The sequence below is a fragment of the Triticum aestivum genome, chromosome 3A, assembly GCF_018294505.1.
Source record: "Triticum aestivum cultivar Chinese Spring chromosome 3A, IWGSC CS RefSeq v2.1, whole genome shotgun sequence".
In the NCBI taxonomy this organism is placed as follows: domain Eukaryota; kingdom Viridiplantae; phylum Streptophyta; class Magnoliopsida; order Poales; family Poaceae; genus Triticum; species Triticum aestivum.
In genome coordinates this window covers 722,632,924-722,656,600 of record NC_057800.1, presented here as the reverse complement: position 1 = coordinate 722,656,600, position 23,677 = coordinate 722,632,924, and the positions used below count along the sequence as shown (strand labels likewise).

Sequence of the window (23,677 nt, the reverse complement as noted above, 5' to 3'; positions counted from 1 at the left end):
TTTTAATTAATTAATTCGAAAATACAATACTTAATTCCGCGTTTTTAGTTCATAACTTGTTGGAACTAGCGATAGCGAGCTTGACTACTTCACTATAACTGTTATGGACATAAGTGGGATCTTATTTGTGTTGCATATATAGCTTCTTCTATGATGGATTGATATATTGGTATCTCTACTGGGAGGAAAGTTATCATTCGTTGCAAATATCTGCACTTGGAGGCCCAACAACTACTCCCTAGAAATAGTTCCTTACAGTAGCAAGCCCACAGTACCATCTGCAGTGATGTTCTATGAGTAGATGATGGAGTCCATCGCTCAGCTTCACCCTAGTTGCTTTTTCTCGTTGACCTCGTGGCATGAAGTCCTATCTTGGATCCGATCCATAGTTGGGTGGGCCTCACTTAACCAAATTTAGTTCATAAAATCGGGACATTTTTTGTATTTATCCACAATAAACAAATGCTAAGTGAACCAACAGTTTTGTTTTACTGTTTGTAGATCTATATTCGTCAATCTAATGTATTTCAATTATGGCCTTCATAGTTCAAGTAGTAGTAGGAGTGTATTTTCATTATGTACCTTGATTTAGCTTAGTTCCCGTGTCAGAGGCTCAGAGCTACTTGATATAGTAACAGATCGATTATAGCCTTCATACATGAATATATGTGACTAATAATGGCGGCTCATTTTTCATGAGAAATGATCTTGACCGTAGGTATGGTTCCTGTAAATTTTACCATCTGGAGTTTTGCATACAATTTATCTTAGAAACCATATATATGATTTTTGTATCGCAGGTATCTAAGTCAGACAATGGTCCAAATTACCAACATACTCTTGATTTCTGAGGTATATATTTATATGACATCTATCTATTATTAACATAAGAAAAATAACGGCTTGGATTAGGCGTATAAAAATTAAACGGCTCAGATTTAAAGGAACTAATATTGGAAGTTTCAAAGATTGATTACACCGACAAGAGATGATTCTACTTTCAAAATAAAACGATGTAAAGAGGCCACAAAAATGCTCAATGTACCTCTATACACATGACACTGCAATATGTTTTCTTATTTCAAACTTCGAAAAATCAAATGGGGGGACCCAAAAATTGAACTTAAAAAAGACAATAAAATTAACGCAGAGCACAGGTGAAGGCATCAGCTTATAACCTCAACACCTAATGTTACAAGAAATAGTGAGGTGGGGTATAACGAAAGCTAGTTTTACTAAGAGACATCAACACCTCACCTATGATGTACACGTACTATGGTCCAGGGCCGTGGCTGACCTGCCCAGCATCTTCCTAGAGAACCCACATGTAACGATCGAATGGAAAGCGGCCGGAATGGTCTACGACGACGGCGAGGCTGAAGCTGATGTAACGCGCTCGATGCGGCTATATCTCCCACGTGTCGAAGCACGACTTAGAGGCATAACCGCATTGAAAGCAATGTCGCAAGTGAGGTAATCTTCACACAACCCATGTAATACATAAGGGAAAGAGATACATAGTTGGCTTACAATTGTCATTTCACACAATTACATGAATAAAGCATTAAATCATCCAGATACAATCAAGGTCCGACTACGGAACCAAAATAAAAGAAGACTGCCCCAAATGCTACACAGATCCCCGATCGACCCCAACTGGGCTCCACTACTGATCAACTAGAACGAAACAACACAAAGGACAAGATCTTCATCGAGCTCCTCCTTGAGCTTGGTTGCGTCACCTGCACGGTATCATCGGCACCTGCAAGCTGGTTTTGGAAGTATCTGTGAGTCACGGGGACTCAGCAATCTCGCACCCTCGCGATCAAGACTATTTAAGCTTATGGGTAAGGTAAAAGGTATGAGGTGGAGCTGCTGCAAGCGACTAGCATATATGGTGGCTAACATACGCAAATGAGAGTGAGAAGAGAAGGCAAAAGCATGGTCGAACAACTATGATCAAGAAGTGATCCTAGAACAACCTACGTCAAGCATAACTCCAACACCGTGTTCACTTCCCGGACCCCGCCGAGAAGAGACCATCACGGTTACACACGCGGTTGATGTATTTTAATTAAGATCAATTCAGGTTTTCTACAACCGGACATTAACAAATTCCCATCTGCCCATAACCGCGGGCATGGCTTTCGAATGATCAAATCCCTGCAGGGGTGTCCCAACTTAGCCCATCACAAGCTCTCACGGTCAACGAAGGATATTCCTTCTCCCAAGACAATCCGATCAGACTCGGCATCCCGGTTACAAGACATCCTCGACAATGGTAAAACAAGTCCAACAAAGCCACCCGAATGTGCCGACAAATCCCGATAGGAGCTGCATATATCTCGTTCTCAGGGCACACCGGATTGTCCAAGGTTTCGGTAGGCCAGCCCAGAGTTGCCCCTGGTGGCCACCAGCAGCTGACAGGTTGGACCAACACTCAGAGGAGCACTAGCCCGGGGGTTTAAATAAAGATGACCCTTGAGTCTGCAGAACCCAAGGAAAGAAAAGCCTAGGTGGCGAATGGTAAAACCAATGTTGGGCCTTGCTGGAGGAGTTTTATTCAAGGCGAACTGTCAAGGGGTTCCCATTATAACCCAACCGTGTAACGAACGCAAAATCCGGGAACATAACACTGATATGACGGAAACTAGGGCGGCAAGAGTGGAACAAAACAGCAGGCATAAGGCCGAGCCTTCCACCCTTTACCAAGTATATAGATGCATTAATTAAATAAGAGATATTGTGATATCGCAACAAAATATTCATGTTCCAACAAGGAACAAACTCCAATCTTCACCTGTAACTAACAACGCTATAAGAGGGGCTGAGCAAAGCGGTAACATAGCCAAACAACAGTTTGCTAGGACAAGGTGGGTTAGAGGCTTGGCTTAACAATATGGGAGGCATGATAATCAAGTGGTGGGTATCGCAGCATAGGCATAGCAAAAGAGCGAGCATCTAGCAAGCAAAGATAGAAGTGATTTCGAGGGTATGGTCATCTTGCCTGAAATCCCGCAAGGAAGAAGAACAAGTCCATGAAGAAGACAAACAGACGTAGTCGAACGGGTACTCACAAATGCGACGTTATCAGAACCAACCCGAAGAAGCAACAATGGAAAGAAGCATACAATATAGTAAACAACCACCACATAAACATGGCATGATGCACAACCAAGTATGATGCATGTCCGGTTTAAATATGCATGGCATGACAAAGTGCACAAACAACTCTACAAGTTAAGTGGAGCTCAATATGCAACGAGTTGCATATTGATGGAACACCACATTCAAGTTATTTATTTTGATCTCATTTATGTACCCAACAATATTAAATGTTGTTAGCATGGCAAGAGGGTGCAGTCAAGTTTAAATGAGGCCGGAAGCAACGAACAACAATTCTGGTAAATCCCCATATGCATATATTAGGTTTGGTACTGTTCTTCCCTAAACCAAATTTTATAGTTGTTAAACATGCAAAGTGATGCCACCATGTTAAACTAGGCAAAATTCTACCCCATTTACATATAAAGTTTAATAAAAACCAAGCTACGGTTATTAAGTTATGAATTAAAGCATCTTAACATGGCATATGAGAAAAACTTAGTCAAACAACATCATAAGCATTTTAAACATGGATGAAAGTTGCATATTATGAAACTAGATGAAATTCTAGTCATTTTTCATATAAGGTTTGTTTAATTTGGATGCACGGTTTGAGAGTTATTAAATGCATGAACTAGAAGGGTTTTTTTGCAAAACAGGGCTCTCTAGAAAATTAGACAAATTCGCAGCAGGGAAAAAACACCTCGGGCCGTATCTAGATGGCCCACCAGAGAAGGAGGGGGTATGGGAGCGCTGCTCACCATGGGCCACGACCCAGTGGGTGGAGATGGCGAAACCAAGAGGGAGGCTGGCGTGCTGGGCCTTGGCGCGAGAGAGACAGGACGCGGTCAACCTGGCTGGGACGAGCGGGCGTTGACGAGAGAACGAGGCGGATCGGGCGCATCTCGTCCTCCTGCTCGAAGCAGAGGAGGAAGCGGTGGCTGACGACGCCGGGGGCATCGGCAGGACGGCAGCAGACGAACAAGGCAAGGAGGAGGGCCGGCGGGAGTCACGACGAGGATCCGGCACGGCTCGTGTCTCGGCGGCCGGATCCGGAGGTGGCCGGCGATGTACTAAGGAGGCGACGGCCTCGGCTCCTGCAGAAAAATGACGGCCAGGCGGCGAAGTCAGCAAGGGCGAGGTAGAGTTTCAAGGACGGCAGCGAGGTCGAGCGTCCATGACGGCGATCTGCTGTTGGCGGCGCTGCTTGCGGCTGGCTCGAGGAGAGGGCGGACGGGCCGTGGGGTCCTGCTGGAGCATGGGAGGCCGCCTCCAGCGCGGACGAGGCAAGGAGGAGGAGCTCAGGCGCAGCTCCGGCAGTGGCGCTCGCCGGCGATGTTGGAGATGGGACTTGCAGCGGCGATGATGAGGCATGGCGATGCAGTCGCCTGGAGGCAAGGGCGAAGGAGATGCGCCAGGGCATGGCAGCATGCGCGAGCTCGGGGCGACGAGGATTCGTTCCCGGAGGAAGCAACGGTGGGCATCCATGGCGACGGAGTATCTAGGAGGGAGAGGGATTAGAGAGAGAGGGAAAACGAAGAAGAGGACGGGAGGAGGAGGCAAAGTGCTGGCCTGCAGGTCGACGATGGCGACTATCGGAGGTGTGGCCAGAGATTGAGGCGGCCTGGGGAACGAGGGAGCCCCTCGGGTATGGGCTCTCGGGCAGGGGACGGTGGCCTGGTCTCGGGCGTGGGCGAGCTCTTCAGTGGCTCGAGGCAGAGGCGCCATGGATCGAGAGGAGGGAGCTCGAGCTCGTCCGCTCATGCACGGGCACGACGAGAAGGAGGCTGACACGCGAGGCTTGGTGTAGTACTGCTGCGGGAGGAGTCCGGCGAGGTCCAACCGGAGCGGCGAGGAGGCAGGAGGGGCAGGCCGCGGAGGCCTCGGGCGGCTGCGAGGGCTCGGGCTCCTCGATCCAGATCGAGGCAGGGAGGAGTTATGCTCTAGATTGGTTGGGCATGAAAGCCGAGTGGAGTTTGGTGGGGTGGCGGCGCTGCGATGGGATGGATGCATCAGGAGTGGAGGGGAGATCCCGAGGGGGATTCGGTGGAGTGGCGGCGGCGACGAGTGGATGGGACAATGTCCCTAGATTTTAGGGTTTGTGCAAAAATAGGCTAGGAGAAGACTATATATATGGGGAAAAGAGGGGAGTTGGATCATCCGATCAAAATCCGTCGGTCGAGAAATTGATAGGCTAGGAAAATCTAAGTAATAAACGGAGATGTTTTAGGGATGTTAGGGGATGATCTGAACGCAACGGTGATGACTGAGCGGTACGGGTTCGGGGCAGTTTCGGACACGCGCGAGGGGTCGATGCTCTGTGCAAAGAGGGGTAGGCTAGGCCTAGGCTGTGTAGGAGAGGTCTCAGGCTGAGAAGAGAGAGACGGAAATGCAGCCCAGCAAGGTTTCCGGAGACCGAAAACGTCCGTCTATATCGCCACTATAGTCATTCGTTTGGGCGTCAAACGAACTCTGAATGCGATGAAACTTGGCAGGCGGCCTACTGACAACATAACAACACTGCATGCCAACGTTCAACCAATTCCAAGAACATTTTTGGCCACTAATAAAATAATATTTCGGACATGCCGCGGGCGCGTGCAAGTGTTTTTGGGCTCAGAACGGACAACGGAAGGAACGGGGAGACCGGGACGGATGCAAGTTTGGAAAACATGATAATGCAATGCACATGATGACATGATAAAATGCAACACGCAAGCAAATAACATGACAACGTCAGCGAATAACTGGAAAACACCTAGCACATCGGTCTCGAGGCGTCACAGCTGATCCCGCCATGGTGCTCTACCTTAAGGTCGGCTGCGTCCAAAGGATCTTGAGCGCCAGGCCCGGGGACGCTGTGTGGCGAGTCAGTCAGCCCGGGGAGCCGCTGTCCGAGTGCGGGCTCTCCTTGCGTGGCCGGTTTTACCTGTCGACCCCTGAAGGGGACGTGCTCAGCTATCGGCTCCGGTCGCTGCCTCACTTCAGTTACATGGCTAGGCAGCAGGCTGGCCACAGGCGCCGTAACTTCATCATGAGGTCCTTCCTACTGCTGGCCCGTGACCGGATCCGGATGCAGCTCGTGCGTGAGATCCTCGGCGGCGACTTCATGATCGATGATATTCTGGTGGGGGCCTGGATATGGACACGGACGTCGAGGTGTTCTGGGTGAACGTCGTAGAGAACAGCCTTACCCTTGTCCAGCAACAGGACTTGGCCGACTATCCCTGCCCGTGGTTGACCCTCGGCATCGAGTCTCATGACTAGTTTGTTCTCAGCTCTCCCTCACATGCAGGACTAGTAATCAGTCAAAGGTTCTGACCATATCTAAGACATTGCTGTAACCTTTTATCTGTTTGCTGTTGAACAATTTGCTCTCAGTTATTCCAATTTGTTTACAACTTTTAGTTTGTAATTTTGTCTCGAGCATTTTTATTTTTCCAATTTTTTATCTATATATTCTTGCACTTTCAAAATAAAATGATTTAAAGAGGCCAAAAAAATGCTCAATGTACCTCTATACACATGACACTCTGCAATATGTTTTGTTATTTCAAACTTCGAAAAATCAAGTGGAGGGACACAAAAATTGAACTTAAAAATAGACAATAAAATTAACGCAGAGCACATGTGAAGGCATCAGCTTATAACCTCAACACCTAGTGTTACATCAAATAGTCAAGTGGGGTATAACGAAAGCTAGCTTTACTAAGAGACATCAACCCCTCACCTATGATGCATACCTACTTCTGAGAGAATGCATAGTGTAGTCCCTCAGCAGTTTCTTCTTCTTATAATTAAAATTTTAATTTTCTAATGTTCAAATTGCCATCTCCTTTTCACTTATACAGTTTCTCTTTACATTAGCAATGGTCCAACCAAGATCATCAGTAGGCTCATTTGATGCCTCTTCTTCATCTTCTTTCTCATTATAGTACCATCGTATTCAGGAAACCCATGACCAGTATAGCTGTCATCCTCTTCTTCATTCTCTTCCATTATAACCCCTTTTTATCCGTTCTTGGTCCAACAGTTACAACCGGACATGAAACCGGACGTAAACAGGTGGACGTGAATGACTTTTGAGGAATGTCTACATATCTACATATCAACATACCACTTTATATACAACGCGGGCTCCTGTGAGAAATGTCTCGTTACAGTGGAATGGGGAGGGTCCTATAGGAAAAGGGAAGGGTACATCGTGGGGTGGGGTTTTTGTGTAGGGACCATGTGTCGGAGATAACATGATGGATAGTCCGGACAAACACATTTCTTTCTCATATATGGTTGGGATTTGTGGAAACCTAGATTGTCGAGACGGTTGAATTTTGGGGAGCCCGCTAGGCGCCCGTTTGATGTACGAACACATACAGACGTATGAGTGAGAAATGAGTTTTGATCTTAACACGGCCTTAATCACTGATTTAATCCATTTGTATGCATTGATGCTCGTAGCAACGCACGAGCGTTCTACTAGTAGGTCTAGTTACATTCATTTCTCCGACGGTTGTGATGAACGGAGCAGGATACCGGCGAGCGCCGACGACAGAGGGCATACGAATTTCCTAGGGGAAGGGAGGTCGCTCTCTTCTCGCAGGGGGAGGGGGGGGGGGGGGGACGAATGGACGACGATGAGAGCCAATATAATGTCTATACGGGCGGACGACACTGTGAAGGCTGGATCGAGCGTGGGAGGGTCGGGTGTGGGCGGTGTAGGAAGGGTACGGACGGTATGGGTGCGTGGAATGGGAGATACATAGTATGTACGGATGGTGCTTGGCTGGGAAGTCCACAGGGGCCGTGCATGTTCGTCCGAGATGACGACGAGGAAGATCCTTATGCACGTGAAGGTGGGCGGGGAGCTGGAGCGCGGAACTCGCCGATCGAAGCATGCAGGACATGTTGGTGGGGTGCATTGCACTGCATGCATGTTGATGTTGGTGGGATGCAGGAGATGATGTACAGCGACATCGCGCAGGCCATCCAGGCCAAGGGGATCGACACCAAACCCAAGGACTACCTCACCTTCTTCTGCCTCGGCAACCGGGAGGCCAAGAAGTCCGGCGAGTACCAGCCGTCGGAGCAGGCCGTGCCCGACAGCCCTCAAGGCGCAGCAGAACCGCCGGTTCATGATCTACGTCCACACCAAGATGATGATCGGTACGTCCGTACTGCATGTTGGTAGACACATTTGGGCTGTTCTTGATGGTTTGTGTGTTTGATTGTCAGTGGACGACGAGTACATCATCGTGGTGTCCGCGAACACAACCAGAGGTCCATGGACGGGGCGCGCGACTCAGAGATCGCCATGGGCGGGTACCAGCCGGGCCACCTGGCGACAAGCCGGCCGGCGAGGGGGCAGATGCACGGGTTCAGGATGGCGCTGTGGTACGAGCACCTCGGCATGATGGACGAGGCATTCCAGCGGCCGAAGAGCCTCGAGTGCGTGCACAAGGTGAACGCCATGGCCGAAAGGTACTGGGACCTCTACGCCGGCGACGGCCCCGAGCGCGACCTCCCCGGCCACCTCCTCACCTACCCTGTCAGCGTCAGCGCGAACTCCCCGGTGGTACGTTGGTCAAAACAAAGAAAGAGAGGAAGACGGTTTTTGGTTTGAAGGGCTTGGCCGCTGAGCACATGCATGGACGTGCGGCGCGCACTTAATTTGTGCGCTGGGAACAACCGCATGTACATATTCCAAACATGGACTTCATGTGTTTGAAGCACGTACATGTTTGAAACATGGACTTTGCGTGCTTCCCTGCTCTATCGCTAGCAATAGCATGTAGGCTGGCTCTTAACAAGTACAACTTCTATAGATTGAATTTAGCTTTTATACACGTTAATATGGAGGAAAGAACGAATAGTAATTTGCTGATAGAAAATGTGGATTACAATAGTCCCTCCGACGAAAAAACAAACAAATGAAAAATTACATTAGGTGCTAAGAACAAGAAACAAAAAGGCGCTTAACAACACCGACATAAGGAAGCTCTACGGAACCCAAGTAGATTTTGCCATTGCTTCTCTCCATAATCTCGGTGGGCCTCACCTTCTTTGACCCTCTCATCTCCTCGACTATCTTTCCATCGTTACCAACCCTGACAGCGAGACGATGACTATCACGACCAAAAGGCAACTCATTCTTCTCACGGTGCAACGCCACCCAATAGCCTCCTTTGGTGTCGGGCCTCACGTTATCTGGATAGCCGGGAAGGTCAGCAAAAGGCTCCGATGTGCCTGCATTGACCCCTTTGATCCAATGCCTTAGTAGCTTACATGGGCCAGTAGATGCAACCACGAGGTGGGTGCGGTCGGCGCTGAGCGCGACTCCGTTGGGGTACGTCATGCCCGCTTGGAGCACTGTGACATCCGATGTCCGTGGGTCGTAGCGCATGAGGCGGCCCGTGGAGTCCCCACTGCGAGTCACCATCTCATGTTGTGACCTTTGATAGTTCATCGAGCTGTCGGTGAAGTAGACTTGACCCGTAACTTGATTGACGTCAACACCGTTGGTGAAGCGCAGAGGAAAACCGTCAACCTGGTTGACCAACACGGTGGCCTCCCCGCCGCCCGGCGCAACCCGCATCAGCCCCTTGTACGCATCAGCCACGTAGAGGTCGCCCGATTTCTGGTTGAACCGTAGGCCAAGCGGGCGGCCGCAGCGGCTCTCCCTGGCAGCCTCAGTCTCCGGGCTGAACTTGGAGGGCGTGCACGTCCTGCTATCATAGCCGGGTCCATATGCATAGGTAGTCCATCCTAGCTTTTCGCCGTTCCACTTTAGGATCCGGCCGTCAGAGACGCCGCTGTAGGGGCCCTGGCCCTGACCGTCGAAGGCGACGCTCTCAGGCCCGTGAACCGTCCCACGCGGCAGCGGCAGCTGTTGGCTTCGTGAGGCATCGAAGCTAGTGGCGGCTAAGGCCCCGGGCATGAGGAGAAGGACGAGGATGATGAGCGTGACGGTGGTCTTGAGGAGGCGGCTCATGCTGCACCCCATGTTGTTGTCGATCTGCTAGCTTCTCTCGTTAGCTCTTGGACTGGACTCTTGGTTAATAAGCACCTGCGCTGGATGGCTTGGTTTGATTGATGGAGAGATCCAAGCTGGAGGCTGCTCTTATATAGGATCCATCGAGAACTAGCTGTCCGAGTCGGCGTGTGGTACGAGAGAGATGACGCCGAGTGGGTTTCGATCCTACGTTTTTCTTTTTGTAGGAAAACCGTTTCTGCCACGTAACGGACGGAACCAAACCAAACGAGGAAGAGCAAAAAAAGAGGTGGCTGGTGTACGTGCGTGATCGTACAAGCCAGGTTCACGTGTATTGTGTACGGGAGCAGAAGAATCGATCCACCTGCTAGCCTGCTTGCTTCGGAGCTCGTACAGCTTGTTCCATCGGAAAGCACTCCATCGCCGTCGTCTCGCCGTCGGCACTAGGCCAACAGCCGTTCCGACCGAAACCCCTCCCTTTCCTTGTTTTTACAGGAGAGGAGCACGTACGCCATCCATACTTCATTAACTAAAAGAATTTAAAAAAAAATTACTCCATTAAGGAGCAACACCGCCGTCTTCCCCGCCCAAAGTTTTGAATTTCGGAAAATATTACCGCCGCCCAGAATGAAATTGGCGAAATTCGGCTTTTCCGGACGAAAACCACCATCCAAATTTTGTATTCTTGAACAAAAAATGAGCGGATTTTGAACAAAAATAAACACAAAAAAATTAATATCTGCAGCAACTAGAACACAGCAGAACCAAGCTGAACAACAACGATACATGAACTGCTTATACACACGTAAATCAAATACTGGCCAAGTCTCGCGCTGCCCACGCGGGGGCACCTGCTGCACCATCCCGTTGTTGAGTAAATAGGCAATTTCTTGATTAAATTAATCCACGAGTAAATCACTAGCACGGCATTAACATAAATAAACACATATTGGTATTCAGTCAAGCTAGCACATACTACGCTAATTGCAGAAAGATCTACGTATAACGCTAGCATGGCTAAAACAGAAAACAGTAGAAGCGGGATAAACGAGTTATACCCTTCAGTAGGCCATGCAGAGGCCGCGGCTTTGGTGGCGGCAGCGGCGTCCTCGGCGGCCTTCTTGTCGGCTTCAGCTTTCTCGGCGGCGGCACGTTCGGCGTCGGTGGACATGGTAATGATGAAGGCGACGCGGACGTAGAGGAAGTAGACGATCGGAAGGGAGCAGTCACGTAATCGCTGCCCAAAAACCTATTCGCCCCTCACCCCGTACAGGAACCAGAAGGGCGTGGTTTCGGAGACCTGCTCTCCCGTCGACCGTGTATGCGGCGGACGGGATGGAGTCACCGGCGGCAGCAGCAGCAAGGGAACGACGGTGGGCATGCGCGTGGAGCAGATGTGATCTGTTCGTGGCGGCTAGGGTTAGGAGACACCGCACACTTATATAGACGCAGCCGCGTGGAGAGACGTGGGCTCGACCCACGTACGAGACCGTGACAGCCCACGATCCGACGTCTCAGATCGTGGCCCATCTGGCAGAGAACTCTCCGTTAGTGACTGGCAAAAATAAGCGCGTAGGTGTGACGAGCGGCGGAGGAGGAGTGCGCGAGGGCCTCTTCTCTTCTCAAGCTCCAATAGCATGTAGAAGAGAAATCCTTATAAACCACTCCAACTCTCCTTTCACTAGTGGTGTGGGACTAAACTTCCCACTACACCTAGTGCCATATAACCCACATGGGCCCTTAGAGATTTTTCAGAAATTGCTATATGGGCCTAGAGCCCATCTCAAATTTCAGCACCCGTTGGGGCCAGATGGTGCAGTTCAGCTAGCGCGCCACGCCACGGAAGAAGCAAGCACGTCATTCGCAAGGACAATGGGCTCCAGAATAAGGAGCTGGCGCGAGCACATCTGCCGCGAGGACGGCACCGCCGCTTATAGGAGAGTTAAGGAATTCGACATTTTTTTAGGGTTCGTAGCTCAGTTTCGTCCTTTTATATCCTTAAAAGAGCAACGCAGATCGGACCAGGTGCGGAGCTGGGCCAAAAATTCAAACTGGGCCAAAATTTTTGGCCGGTAAGCAAATCTACCGGGCCTGAACGAACAGAAGGATTTCGTTAGAATTTCATTTTTCCGGCCAAAATCCAAAACTCTGTCCCCACCTCCGGACGGCATGCACGCATCAACATCTCCTGCTCCGGGCAACGCATTCCTCTAAAACTCTCTGCCCACGTCCACGCTGCAACGAATACACACCATCCAAGGTCCTCTCATCCTCCTTTTCAAACAACATTCATGCTTGCATGGCCGCTGTCAATTTTCCGGCCAAGCACTGGACGTATCTCTGATTCCCCGCACATTCATACCCTCCCGTACACCGAGCCCACCAACCCTCCCCGCGCTCCAATCTTTACAGCCCCCGCCCGCCCCGCCCCTATCCACATTGATTATATTGGCACTCGTCGTCTTCCGTGGCCTTGTGCTCTCCATCTCCGTTGTTCCCAGGAGTCATCGCTCCTCCGTTACGTTAAGAATAGAGATCAAGAGAAATAGAGAAGCAACAAATGAATCAAGTGTGTGTTCCTTTATTGATGATCTCGGCTATACATGTTAGAAATTTAGGGTTTGCGGTCTACCCCTATTCCTCTGCGCTTATCCGTGGTGCCGCTCACAATTCACATATCTGAGGCTAGGGGGTAGGGACCTTCTTATATTGTTTTTTCAAAGAGTCCACCTCTTATACAGATATAAGATTCCTAGTCTTTTCCACTAGTTTCCGGAATAGAGTCCAGATCAAATTACCAACCACGATCATATTTGTCTGTTAACGGATTCTACCTGTTATGTCCCCGGAGCACGCGCTTGTGAGCAACGCGCCATAATAGAGTGTAAATTTCTCTAATTATGTAGATCAACATTAGGGCTGTAATCTAACTATACAATCTAGCTCCTTCCAATCATCAGTGTACCCGGGTAGTCTTTCCAATATAACTACTATATTGTATTCCACTGATAATCAACCAGCTTCCTTAAGTATATGTTACTTAAGTACATTCCAGCAAGTAACAATTCCATGATAAACATGTAAAGCAATTCCATGTATAAATACATGTATAATTCCATAATGAGGTATTCCGAATATTAACAATTACAAGTAATTTGAATATAGTTGCAGGACACATAATTCCAACATCTCCCACTTGTCCAAAACAATCATTCAAATATTCGTAAACCCATAGCCTTAACATGCTTACCAAATACCTCATGACTAATATGCTTAGTCAAGGGGTCAGCAACTAGGTTAAAACTATGTTGAAAATTCAAAGGAATATATAGTGATACCTTCCCTCAGTATGTTTCCTTACTGTGACACTTAAGATCACTAAAGACATTTAGTTTCCGCCTAATTATTCCAGCATAGCTGTCCTTGGCGCCTCGAGTATTCTTTCCTCGAGTGTAATTCCACCTTTATAGGCACCTTGAGTATTTTGCTTCCTCAAGTAAAATTCCGCATCAATTGTTTTCCATCACATATATAAGTAATATGATTAATCCCACATCGAGTCAAATAGATGATAACTATGTTGAATAAAAGTTTCAAAACCACATAAATATTAAATCCAATCAGTAAATGAAGCTCCATAAGTAACCATGTTTTGAAACAAATTCCTGACTTCGATCAGTGAACATGCGCCATATTAGTATTTCACAAAAAAATGAATATGTGTACCTGGACTTATTTCTCATCTCGTAGATACAGTAATAGCCTCCTCAATGCGTTTATCTTCAATATAAATTACAGAACAAGTGACAGGTTGTGATGCACTTTCCACAGTCTTATATAATGTGTGAGATTCCCTTAGCCACTCATCTTTCCTTCCATTGCTTGAATGCAACATAAATTCAAGTAGCTAAGGTATGATAATATAATGAAGATACATACTAATTCTAGTACCATTTATTATTCCATTTTTTTTCTCAGGGGTTCAAATATAGTTCCTCACCGAGTATGATTCCCTTTATCAAAGGTATTTTAACAGATTTGCAAATTTTCATAGAGAAACACTTCAAGATATTTTCTATGTATTTCCACTCCCGAAACATTGAAAGCTCCACAAATTCCTTTCATATGAAAGTTAGAAATCGACCAAGCTTACACTTCCATCAATGTGACTTATCAATGCACAAACAACCAAAGAATGTTTATCTATACAATAATATTGTAAACTATTTTACACTTACATTTGTAGATAACCGCCAGGCTTCATTTAGAAAACCATATGACCTGCTATTCCATTGATGTGAAGCTTGTTATAAGACAATACATTAATATATTCAATTCGCAAATCATATTTTTAGTTCCTCTTTCCCAAAATTCCACGAGAGAGAGTTTCCACAAAATATATTTCCCTTTGTGCAAAGAACTGAATGGCAAGAGTGACATTATAATATTCCAACGAGACAAATTTCCTTACAAATAAATAAAAACACTTACAAACAATGGGCTTGCGGTTATTTGGTGTGATAATAAGTTCCCAAACTATAGAATTCCTCATTGAGTTTATTCCTGCCCGCATTTCTTCCACCCATAGTTGACAATGATGAAAAGTTTCAAGCCTTCTTAGGAGTCTTCCTCTACTATTTAGAGTGACTTCCCCCAAAAATCACATAACAATTATCCATAGATTACGTTCCAAGTTAATTCCTCCCACTTATCCTAAGCATGTCATGTTGGGAGTGTCACTTGTAGTTTCCTTGGGGTTAAGATTATATTCCAGTATTATTGTCAATAATTCCACCCTTGATCATAAAAATGATTGTGTTCCTACTTTCCACCAGTATTCATTTTCCAGATAACTAAGGAAACACCCTTTGATTCACTAGAAAAACCATGAAAAATTCCTGGTGTGCGCTTTGTAATAATTGTGAATTTCATGCCAAAATAGAAGATTTCCTTCCAGCCAAGTGACTGTACTAGATGGAGAAAGATACAACAAATGACAGTACACAATGCTTCTTTCCAAACAAACAAGGGAGTATACAAGACAGTCAATTCCTCCATTCAATTGAGGAGTGTACGGTATATAACAATGGTGAATAATTCCATGCTCTTTACATACAAATGATATATTCCTGAAGTGTACTTCCCCCACCAATCGGTTGTTAAAACTATGATATTATTTAATCAACTGATTTTCCACTTTAGTATAACATGTGACCAGCACAATAAAACCTTCCGACTTGTATAATAAAATATAAGCATAACCATGTAAAAGTGAAATCATGGAAGAGTGAGATGAAATAAACAATGTGACCTCTAGTGGGGATGTCCAAAGAAATACCGTAAGTATATAAAAAAGAAACGATGTGAAGCCCTTTCATCTCCTTCCACCTTAATAAACAAGGTGTATTAAAAAACACATATATGCTTCACATGTACCATTAGTCCTCCCACTAAAGTTTAAAATTCAAGGATCAATAAGCCTCTTGATCCAGTTCCAAGATATGTGACCAAGTCGTTGATGATTTAGATAATAAGATTCCAAGCATGTGTTCCCATTGTCGATATTCCTCCATATGGAGTAATCTTTGCCCAATATAAAAAAATTGGTCTACCAACTTCCAATGGACATCAAGAAAGATGGACCATTGTGTGAAAATCATAATGCACTAATTTAACCATTGAGCAATATTTCCACTCTCCCTTTTCCAAATAGTATGTCATAATCAATAGGTTCCAAGATGGAGCAATAAATTAAATCCCTTCTCACTGAAGTTGAATAGCCTGTCCTATAACAATAATAGTTTTCCTCCACAAAAGGAGTTTGATGGCATAATTTCCAGTCCAAAGTATATCAAATTCACAATTAATTCCTAAGTACATTAGTTTTCCCTTCGGAACTGTTGCATGCCAATAAGATTGCTATTGTACTCCAATATATATGATGTATACAAACAAACACCATACTCCATCTATTTTTAAAAGAAATAGCCACAAATAAAAATATAGTGCAAACATTAACATCAGACATACCGATAAATGAAGAGCAAATTTCCTGGAGTGACCCCCAGCTTCCTCTTTGAATAAGTGATGCTCAATAAAAACACTTCCCTGAAATCCCTTTTCAGGTTATGCATAATTATCCGCAAGATATCAATTTTCTCCAACAATAATTTTGCACTGATTAGACTGAAAATAAATGATTCCACTAAAAATGATTCCTTTAGCGTGTCGCAATGCACCAATGAAATTATTCAATGTCGACAATAATATGAAAAACTCCACGGGGCGCCAACAATGCTCGGCATCTGTATGTTGTCCAAAAATCTGTAGTATTCTGGTGGGTTCCATGGTATTCCAGCAAGATCCTTTTGCTGTGCACTCCTTCCGGCGTACGACATCCGTTCCCGACCATTGCAACGTGTGTTCTCACTATTTCGAGAGTATGCCATCGAGTGTTCCTGTTACAACCTGTTCTAGCTAGTTTTCCAATGATAAAGAAAACCCAACTATTTCTAGATTCCTCGATTGCTTTTCAGTTTCGACCAAACATCAGTAGCTATCTATCTTCTTGTCGCAATCCAAGTATTATACTTCCACTCTTCCTTGGAGTGGGTGTGCCTTCCTCAGATTGTTTCTAATTCCTTTCTTAAAAATAAAATGATTTCCTCCTTAATTGCAGCAATCAACCTTAAAATCCCTGTATGGCTGCATCAGACTCGGCGAGTAGGCAGCACCTTTCCGTGAGCACTAGAAACGGATCTGGACCCGCGTAACAGCGGACTCAATGACTCGGGGAAGCAGATGACTTCCAAACTCCCAAGGCAGCAGACCTCACGGTTTTGAGAGACGGCGACGGGCGCGATACGGAGCGAAGTTGGACGCGGTGAGCCGGCAGGATTCGTACATGTTGAGAGACGGCGACGGGCGCGGGGTTGGACCCGGTGAGCCGGCAGGATTTGTACTTCCGGCAGATCGAACTCGTGGTCACGGACCAGCTACAACTTCGATCTCCGTGCGTGAATCAGAGAGGCATGGAGAGCTCCCTTCACGTGAAGAATCCATCATGGCTCCTTCCTTGAGCCACGGGTGAGATTGATCCACTTGCAAGAAGCAAGATCAGACTACGCATGTGGACGTGCTTTGCAGCTTGATTTTCCTCCTCGATTGACGCATAGGCTGCAGCACGTGGGCGAAGACGCTGCGTAGTCCATGAAGTTGACCAACCAGGCGGCGACTTGGGAAAAACGCAAACCAGATGGTTGCGGCGACAACCGGCGGCAGAGTAGGCAGCGGATTTGGGTTCAAGCGTCGGCGGCCGAACCTTGCTCAAGATACCAATGTTAGAAATTTAGGGTTTGCGGTCTACCCCCTATTCCTCTGCGCTTATCCATGGTGCCGCTCACAATTCGCATATCTGAGGCTAGGGGGTAGGGACCTTCTTATATTATTTTTTCAAAGAGTCCACCTCTTGTACAGATATAAGATTCCTAGTCTTTTCCACTAGTTTCCGGGATAGAGTCCAGATCAAATTACCAACCACGATCATATTTGTCTGTTAACGGATTCTATCTGTTATGTCCCCGGAGCACGCGCTTGTGAGCAACGCGCCATAATAGAGTGTAAATTCCTCTAATTATGTAGATCAACATTAGGGCTGTAATCTAACTATACGATCTAGCTCCTTCCAATCATCAGTGCACCCGGGTAGTCTTTCCAATATAACTACTATATTGTATTCCACTGATAATCAACTAGCTTCCTTTAGCATATGTTACTTAAGTACATTCCAGCAAGTAACAATTCCATGATAAACATGTAAAGCAATTCCATGTATAAATACATGTATAATTCCGTAATGAGGTATTCCGAATATTAACAATTACAAGTAATTTGAATATAGTTGCTGGACACATAATTCCAACAATACATACAAGTACAAGGGACGTTTCGTCTGTTCGCAAGGGGGTGCGACGAGCGGGACAAGCGCGAATTCAATGGTTGCTAATTCGCAACCATTCGTTAGTTATCCTTATTCAGCTTGGATTATTAGGCTTTAAATATATCCAGACTCGTTGGTACACCATGTGCTGCCCCTGCAGGCAGCAGACGTACTTCCGTAAGACGCCATTTGCATCAGCTCTAGAGAGTAGAGAGCGAGCGAGTGGTAGATTAGGCAATTACCCATTGATATCTTCTTCGTACCATCTCGTTACTCTTCAAGTGTTCTTTTGGAGCTTGTTAGCATGTGTTTGATGATTTTTATAGCTTGAATTCCTTCTTGTTCTTGGAAATGTGGCGATTGCATGTGGTTTATCATGTCTGTAAATAATTCGAAAAAAAAGGATCCAACCTTTCCTTTAGGAAAGGAGCGACACTCAAGCACCGCTATCAACGGATCCAACCACAAGGCCAAAATCTAGTTTTTCACCCTGAACAATCTTTCCGAATATATCCGAGTAACACCTTCAACAAGGTAACGACGCAAGAAAACCATCGCCATTGCTATGTATACCCACTCGGATGTGACCTAAGCTTTCACGCCGGAGCTCGAGATGGGGTGCTCGGGTAGCACCGCCATTGAAGTCACTCATGTGTTGTAGCCGCCACTTTTTCGCGATCCCTGCAGCTATATAACCATCTCACTAATGGCATGAACTTTGTAGTAATAATTTAATTAACTTGATGTAGGACAAAATTAGATTTATGGAAAAATTAAACTTAGAGCCTCCACCAGCCATATTGTATATAGAGGTAGAAATTTCGTTATTATTCTATGGTGTGACATTGCTAGCATATTCCATGTGTTGACCTACACGGCTGCAACGTCTCATGTTGCAGAGTTTTCCTGCGAGGAATATGGTGTGGTAGGTCATTGTCCGCACTCAACATTTGCCGTGGAGTTGGATGGACCCATTTATCTACGATGCTTCCGCAATTATTTATTTTAGATGGCCTTTAGCCATATTTATGTAATAAATATTCTTTTGAGGACCCCGATGTAATAGGGTGTGTGATTGAACTCTGTAATATTTCATCGTGTACTGTCTGTGCTAGCATACCGATCCAGGGGTGGCACTTAAGCACAGAGACTCCGTTCCATTTGGGTCGGGTCGCTACAAGAATGCCGCCATTACACAACTAACATCCCTCTGCATTAAGCCATTGTCCATAATTTCATCTCACCGCCGAAATCAACTACCGAATCAAGAGAGATGAACCCTCCCGATGACCTTTCGATGACTACCACCATCGTGGTGCCGTAGGAAGTTGCTACAATACAGTTTGTAGTGAGCACCATCCGGTCGATCGAATCTAGCTAACCACCACTAATCCATAGACCGTAGGTCTATTGGCCCGCCACCGCATGGGCAAAGGCCATCACCTTGTATGTCGTTGTGAACTCATCCGAGCTTGACGCTGCTAGGCACATGGAGCAGACAATCGGCCTCTACATCTGGCGCCTCGATAGAGAGATGCATGCTGGAGGTCACATGTTGTGTGGCGCATCAGGCAGTTGTGCGAGCGTCCACCAGAGCTTGACTGGCCAGCAGCTGATGACCCTAGGTCGATTAGTCGATGAGTGATGGAGGAGGGGTGGGGTTTGAAGTAGAGGTGCAAGAATGGGAGAGAGGGACCAGCGGGGGCGCCTCACCGACGCCGTGTGCTGAGAGTCGACCTACTCCAATGGCGGCAGTACGGTTTGGTGGCTAGGGTAGAAGTTTGGGCGGTAGCGGCTGTGCCTCCGGGGTCGCTTGGGAGCGACCCTGGAGGCTTCTAGGTTGTGTCAACTGAGTATGACACTGCAGTGCATAATCCTAATTGTTTTGGTGAATGGCATCGAAACCAAACAGTAAAACTACATGATATCACAGTGACATTGTCGATAGCATCTGTATAGACCTATATAAGTTACTTGGCACTGAATCCAGTTGATCAAAGGTTGATTGCACAGAATCAAGAATAGCTAAGTTGCACGTCAAATACCTAAGCATGAAGCCTCAAATGATAGAAGTGTATACTGCATTTCCTGGCGTACCGCTTGAAAGCTTAGCTTTCTTCAGGAAATGAGAAATATCAAAGCATGTAAAGTTGTTCAAAGGATCAGAGTCCACCTTGACATCATTTCTTGCTTCACAAATCTTCTCTCTTGCATGAACCAGGTATATAGCATCGCAAAAATTGGTCACACAAAGTGCTCATGTGCAGCTAGCCCTGGGCGTTCGGTCTTTTCGGTTTGTTCGGTTCGGTCTTCCAAAAATTCGGTCTTCTGGAATTGAAGACCAAATTAATTTCGGTCTTTTCGGTTCTTCACTATTCGGTCTTCGGTCTTTACTATTCGGTCTTCGGTCCCGACCAAACAGACCAAATTAATTGCTACAACGAGTTACTCCCAGTAGCAATACATGTTTATATTTGACAGCAAGTAAACAAAATACCAATACATGTTTATACTTGACAGCAAGTGACAAGATTCATAAGTAAGAAGATTCGTAATTCATGGTCCAACAATAAGATTTCATGACGCCATTTGCTTCTGTTCTTTTGACTTGTCATCTTGAGCAGCTTCTAGATTGGCACCTTTTGCTTCGGCATCTTTCTCATTCAACTCCTCATCATATTTAGAATCCGGTACAGGAAACATCTACAAAAAAGAGGACAATGGTCTGTCAAACAACATTGACATGAGCAAATCAGAACATAAAGTGCATATAACCCATCTTTGTGTATCTCGTATCAGCTACCAAAATGATATATACCATGTATATATCTAGTTTTAGGAAACAAGCACAAATGCTTTACTATGTACATAAGAATTCTGTACTCAGGATTTAACTTGCAATAACAAAGAGGATTATAGATATTTATTCTCTACTCCTACTAGTAGTACTAAAGTATTGAAGCTGCTAAAGTGTGTGATTCTTCTCAGTTATCTTGCCCAAATCCGCACTCTGAATGTTCCATTTTAAAGTGTTGCTTTACAAGGCTGCATGGATAGAAGTTGAAGTGCAGAAATAAGTAGAAACAAATTACTATGTTTGCAAAACAACCCAAATGACCACACAAATAACCTTGTGGTAACATTTGACACTCCTCTAGTTAAGTGTAGTACAGAGTTCTATTTGTTGTCTGCAAGTGCTAACATTTGACACAAAGCAAGGCATGTATTGCCTACAAAATACCAGCTGGAGTGCTGATTTCATGGGAATCATATATATGTACATAGAGAGATGAAGTAAGTCACCATCAGCTGCGATGTGGAGAACCGAAAGATGGCAGCAGGCGGCGAGCCAGCGAATAGTGTGGAAGAGGACGGGTGGTGGTGATGGACTGCATCTGTTGAACCGGCCGTCAGGAGGTGCAGCACCGGTGGCGGACGGCCGCGTCGCGGGAAGTGGAGCGACCGACGGGGGGTCGGGGTTGTCGACGCGGGGCGCCGGTCTTCCCTGGTCAGGACTGCCGCTCGGGGCACCGCTCTTCACCGGTCAGGGTCGCCGCTGTGGGCGCCAGTCTTCATCGGTCAGGGCGCGCGGCGCGCGGCGCGCCTCGGTGCCGCAGTCGTCAATCGTCACGGGCTCACGTCTCACGGGGCATCGGGCCACAGCGGCGGGCGTCGGGCGGCGGCTAGGGTTAGTAGTGGGAGAGAAAAAGAGGAACGGAAGTGAATCAGGTGCCGGCTGGTTCCTGTGAATCGTGAAGTGAGGACGTGAGGTCGTGTAGTTGTGTGTGACCGTTGGGCTGGCTAGATGGGCCTTAGGAATTAGGATGGGCTTTTAGTAATTCGGTCTATACGGGCTATTCGGTCCTCAGAACAACATGACCGAACAGACTATACATAGTTCGGTCTTCTATTTTTGCAGACCGTTTTTTATTCGGTCTTTTCTAGTTCGGTCTTTTCGGGTTCGGTCTCGGTCTTTTCGGTTTCGGTCTTCGGTCTTCGGTTTTTATGCCCGGGGTGATGTGCAGCACAGAAGCTTTTTTAGCCAGATCTCAGAAGCCTATCACACTTGTCTAGTAGAATCATCATGAACCCCAAGAAGCTTCCCAAAACAATAACTTAATTAACATATTTTTTCACAACTTTTAACTATGAATAAATAGAGAAGAAATGTGTGAATAGTATCATGTGTTATTCACTTTTTTTTTGCCGGCGAGGAATTGCCATATTTTTGGATGAAAAATTGTGTCAACACAATGTATCCTAAATTATATCAATGAGTTTGTCAATGCATTGTATGTGTGCATTTGGATTGAACTGTGTGTATGCATGTGCAACTGTTTCTTCCTCTGCTTTAATCACCAGAATAACTTACAATATTATCTAGTTTCAAAATATGCGTTGTACGATTAGCATCCAATGGTAAAGGATCAAAGCCTAGTAAATTTTCACAAAAAATTACACCTAGTCCTATAGTTAATATGCTTTTATTTATGTGTCTTCACTATGATGGGAGATGCTACTAGTGAACTCGTCAACTCCGGTCCAATTTTCTTCATAAGAAAACTCTCCAAAACTCATTCACATGCTCTTTTTTTCAGTTACTAATCAATCTGAGAACATAAAAATATGTTATCCCGCATTATTTGTTCTAACTTGTTCCAAGTAGCAGTAGTGAGATTGACAGCCTCGCTATAACTGTCTAGGACATAAGCTGGTTCTTATTTGGGTTGTAGTGTTTCGTAAGAGTAACTCGTGGTGTTGTCTCTACGAGTTGGTACCATAGTTTCTCGGAGGAATGTTACCACTTGCTGCAAACATCTGCACTTAAAGGCCCAACAACTACTCCTAAGAGATAGTTCCTTCCAGTAATAAGGTCACAACACTATTTGTGGTGCATGCTCTATTACTAGATGATGGATTCCATGGCTCGCCTTCACACTAGTTATGCTTTCTCATGGACCTCGTGGCATGAATTTCTATCTTGCATCTGATCCATAGCTGGGCCACCCATCGCCGTTTGATCACTTTCTTGATTGGTGGCAACAAACCTACCATTCCACCACGTTTGCCATGTGCAAGGGCACCTCCTCACTGATTATGCTCATGGCTTGGTGGGATTGGAAGCATCATAATGACCTTTTCTTTGATAATGATGCCCGTCTTTTTCTCCCTAGGCCTTGTTGTGGTTCATTGTCAGTGGTGGAACAAGCTGCTCAGCGGAGCTTGCTACCTGAGATGTCGGCCTCCAGGGGTTTCGGTTTGGTTCTCTTGCCAGCCTTCCCCTCCATTTTGTTTTCTTTCTTCTAGTTTTGGGCTTCCTCTTGAAGCCCTCCCCTGTTATTTTCTTTTGTGCCTTTGTGCACTTACTTGTATCTGTACTGACTGCCAAGTCACTTTCGAGTGGGAATATAACAAGCGGTGGGGTTTTTGGCCCCCCCGTCAATCTCGAAAAAAAAAACTAGTTTGCTCGACAAGATCAAGTCTGAGGCTTGGTTGTGGGTGAAGGTTGTGGCAGTGTCTCTAACCACACTCCTTGCAATGGTTGCTACTTAGAAGTGTAGCATTGTACTTTGGGGGTGTTGGCCTATCACTAGGCTTGTAAAAATACTTGTTCTCTCATATTATGAATGCATTGAGACATAAGC

General features: G+C 46.0%; 1 protein-coding gene and 1 long non-coding RNA gene across 2 annotated transcripts; both read right to left on the bottom strand.

Annotated features, from left to right (window-relative positions):
• Nucleotides 1-8,956: 8,956 nt before the first annotated feature.
• Nucleotides 8,957-10,178, bottom strand: LOC123059446 (protein STRICTOSIDINE SYNTHASE-LIKE 10). Its single transcript, XM_044482023.1, has one exon. The coding sequence runs from the start codon at nt 10,103-10,105 to the stop codon at nt 9,053-9,055; it is 1,053 nt and encodes a 350-aa protein (XP_044337958.1). The 5' UTR covers nt 10,106-10,178; the 3' UTR covers nt 8,957-9,052.
• Nucleotides 10,179-20,481: 10,303 nt separating this feature from the next.
• Nucleotides 20,482-21,767, bottom strand: LOC123059445 (uncharacterized). Its single transcript, XR_006427441.1, has 2 exons — nt 21,336-21,767; nt 20,482-20,735 (listed from the first exon to the last, which is right to left on the bottom strand). It is a non-coding gene; the product is annotated as an uncharacterized lncRNA (long non-coding RNA).
• Nucleotides 21,768-23,677: the final 1,910 nt, after the last annotated feature.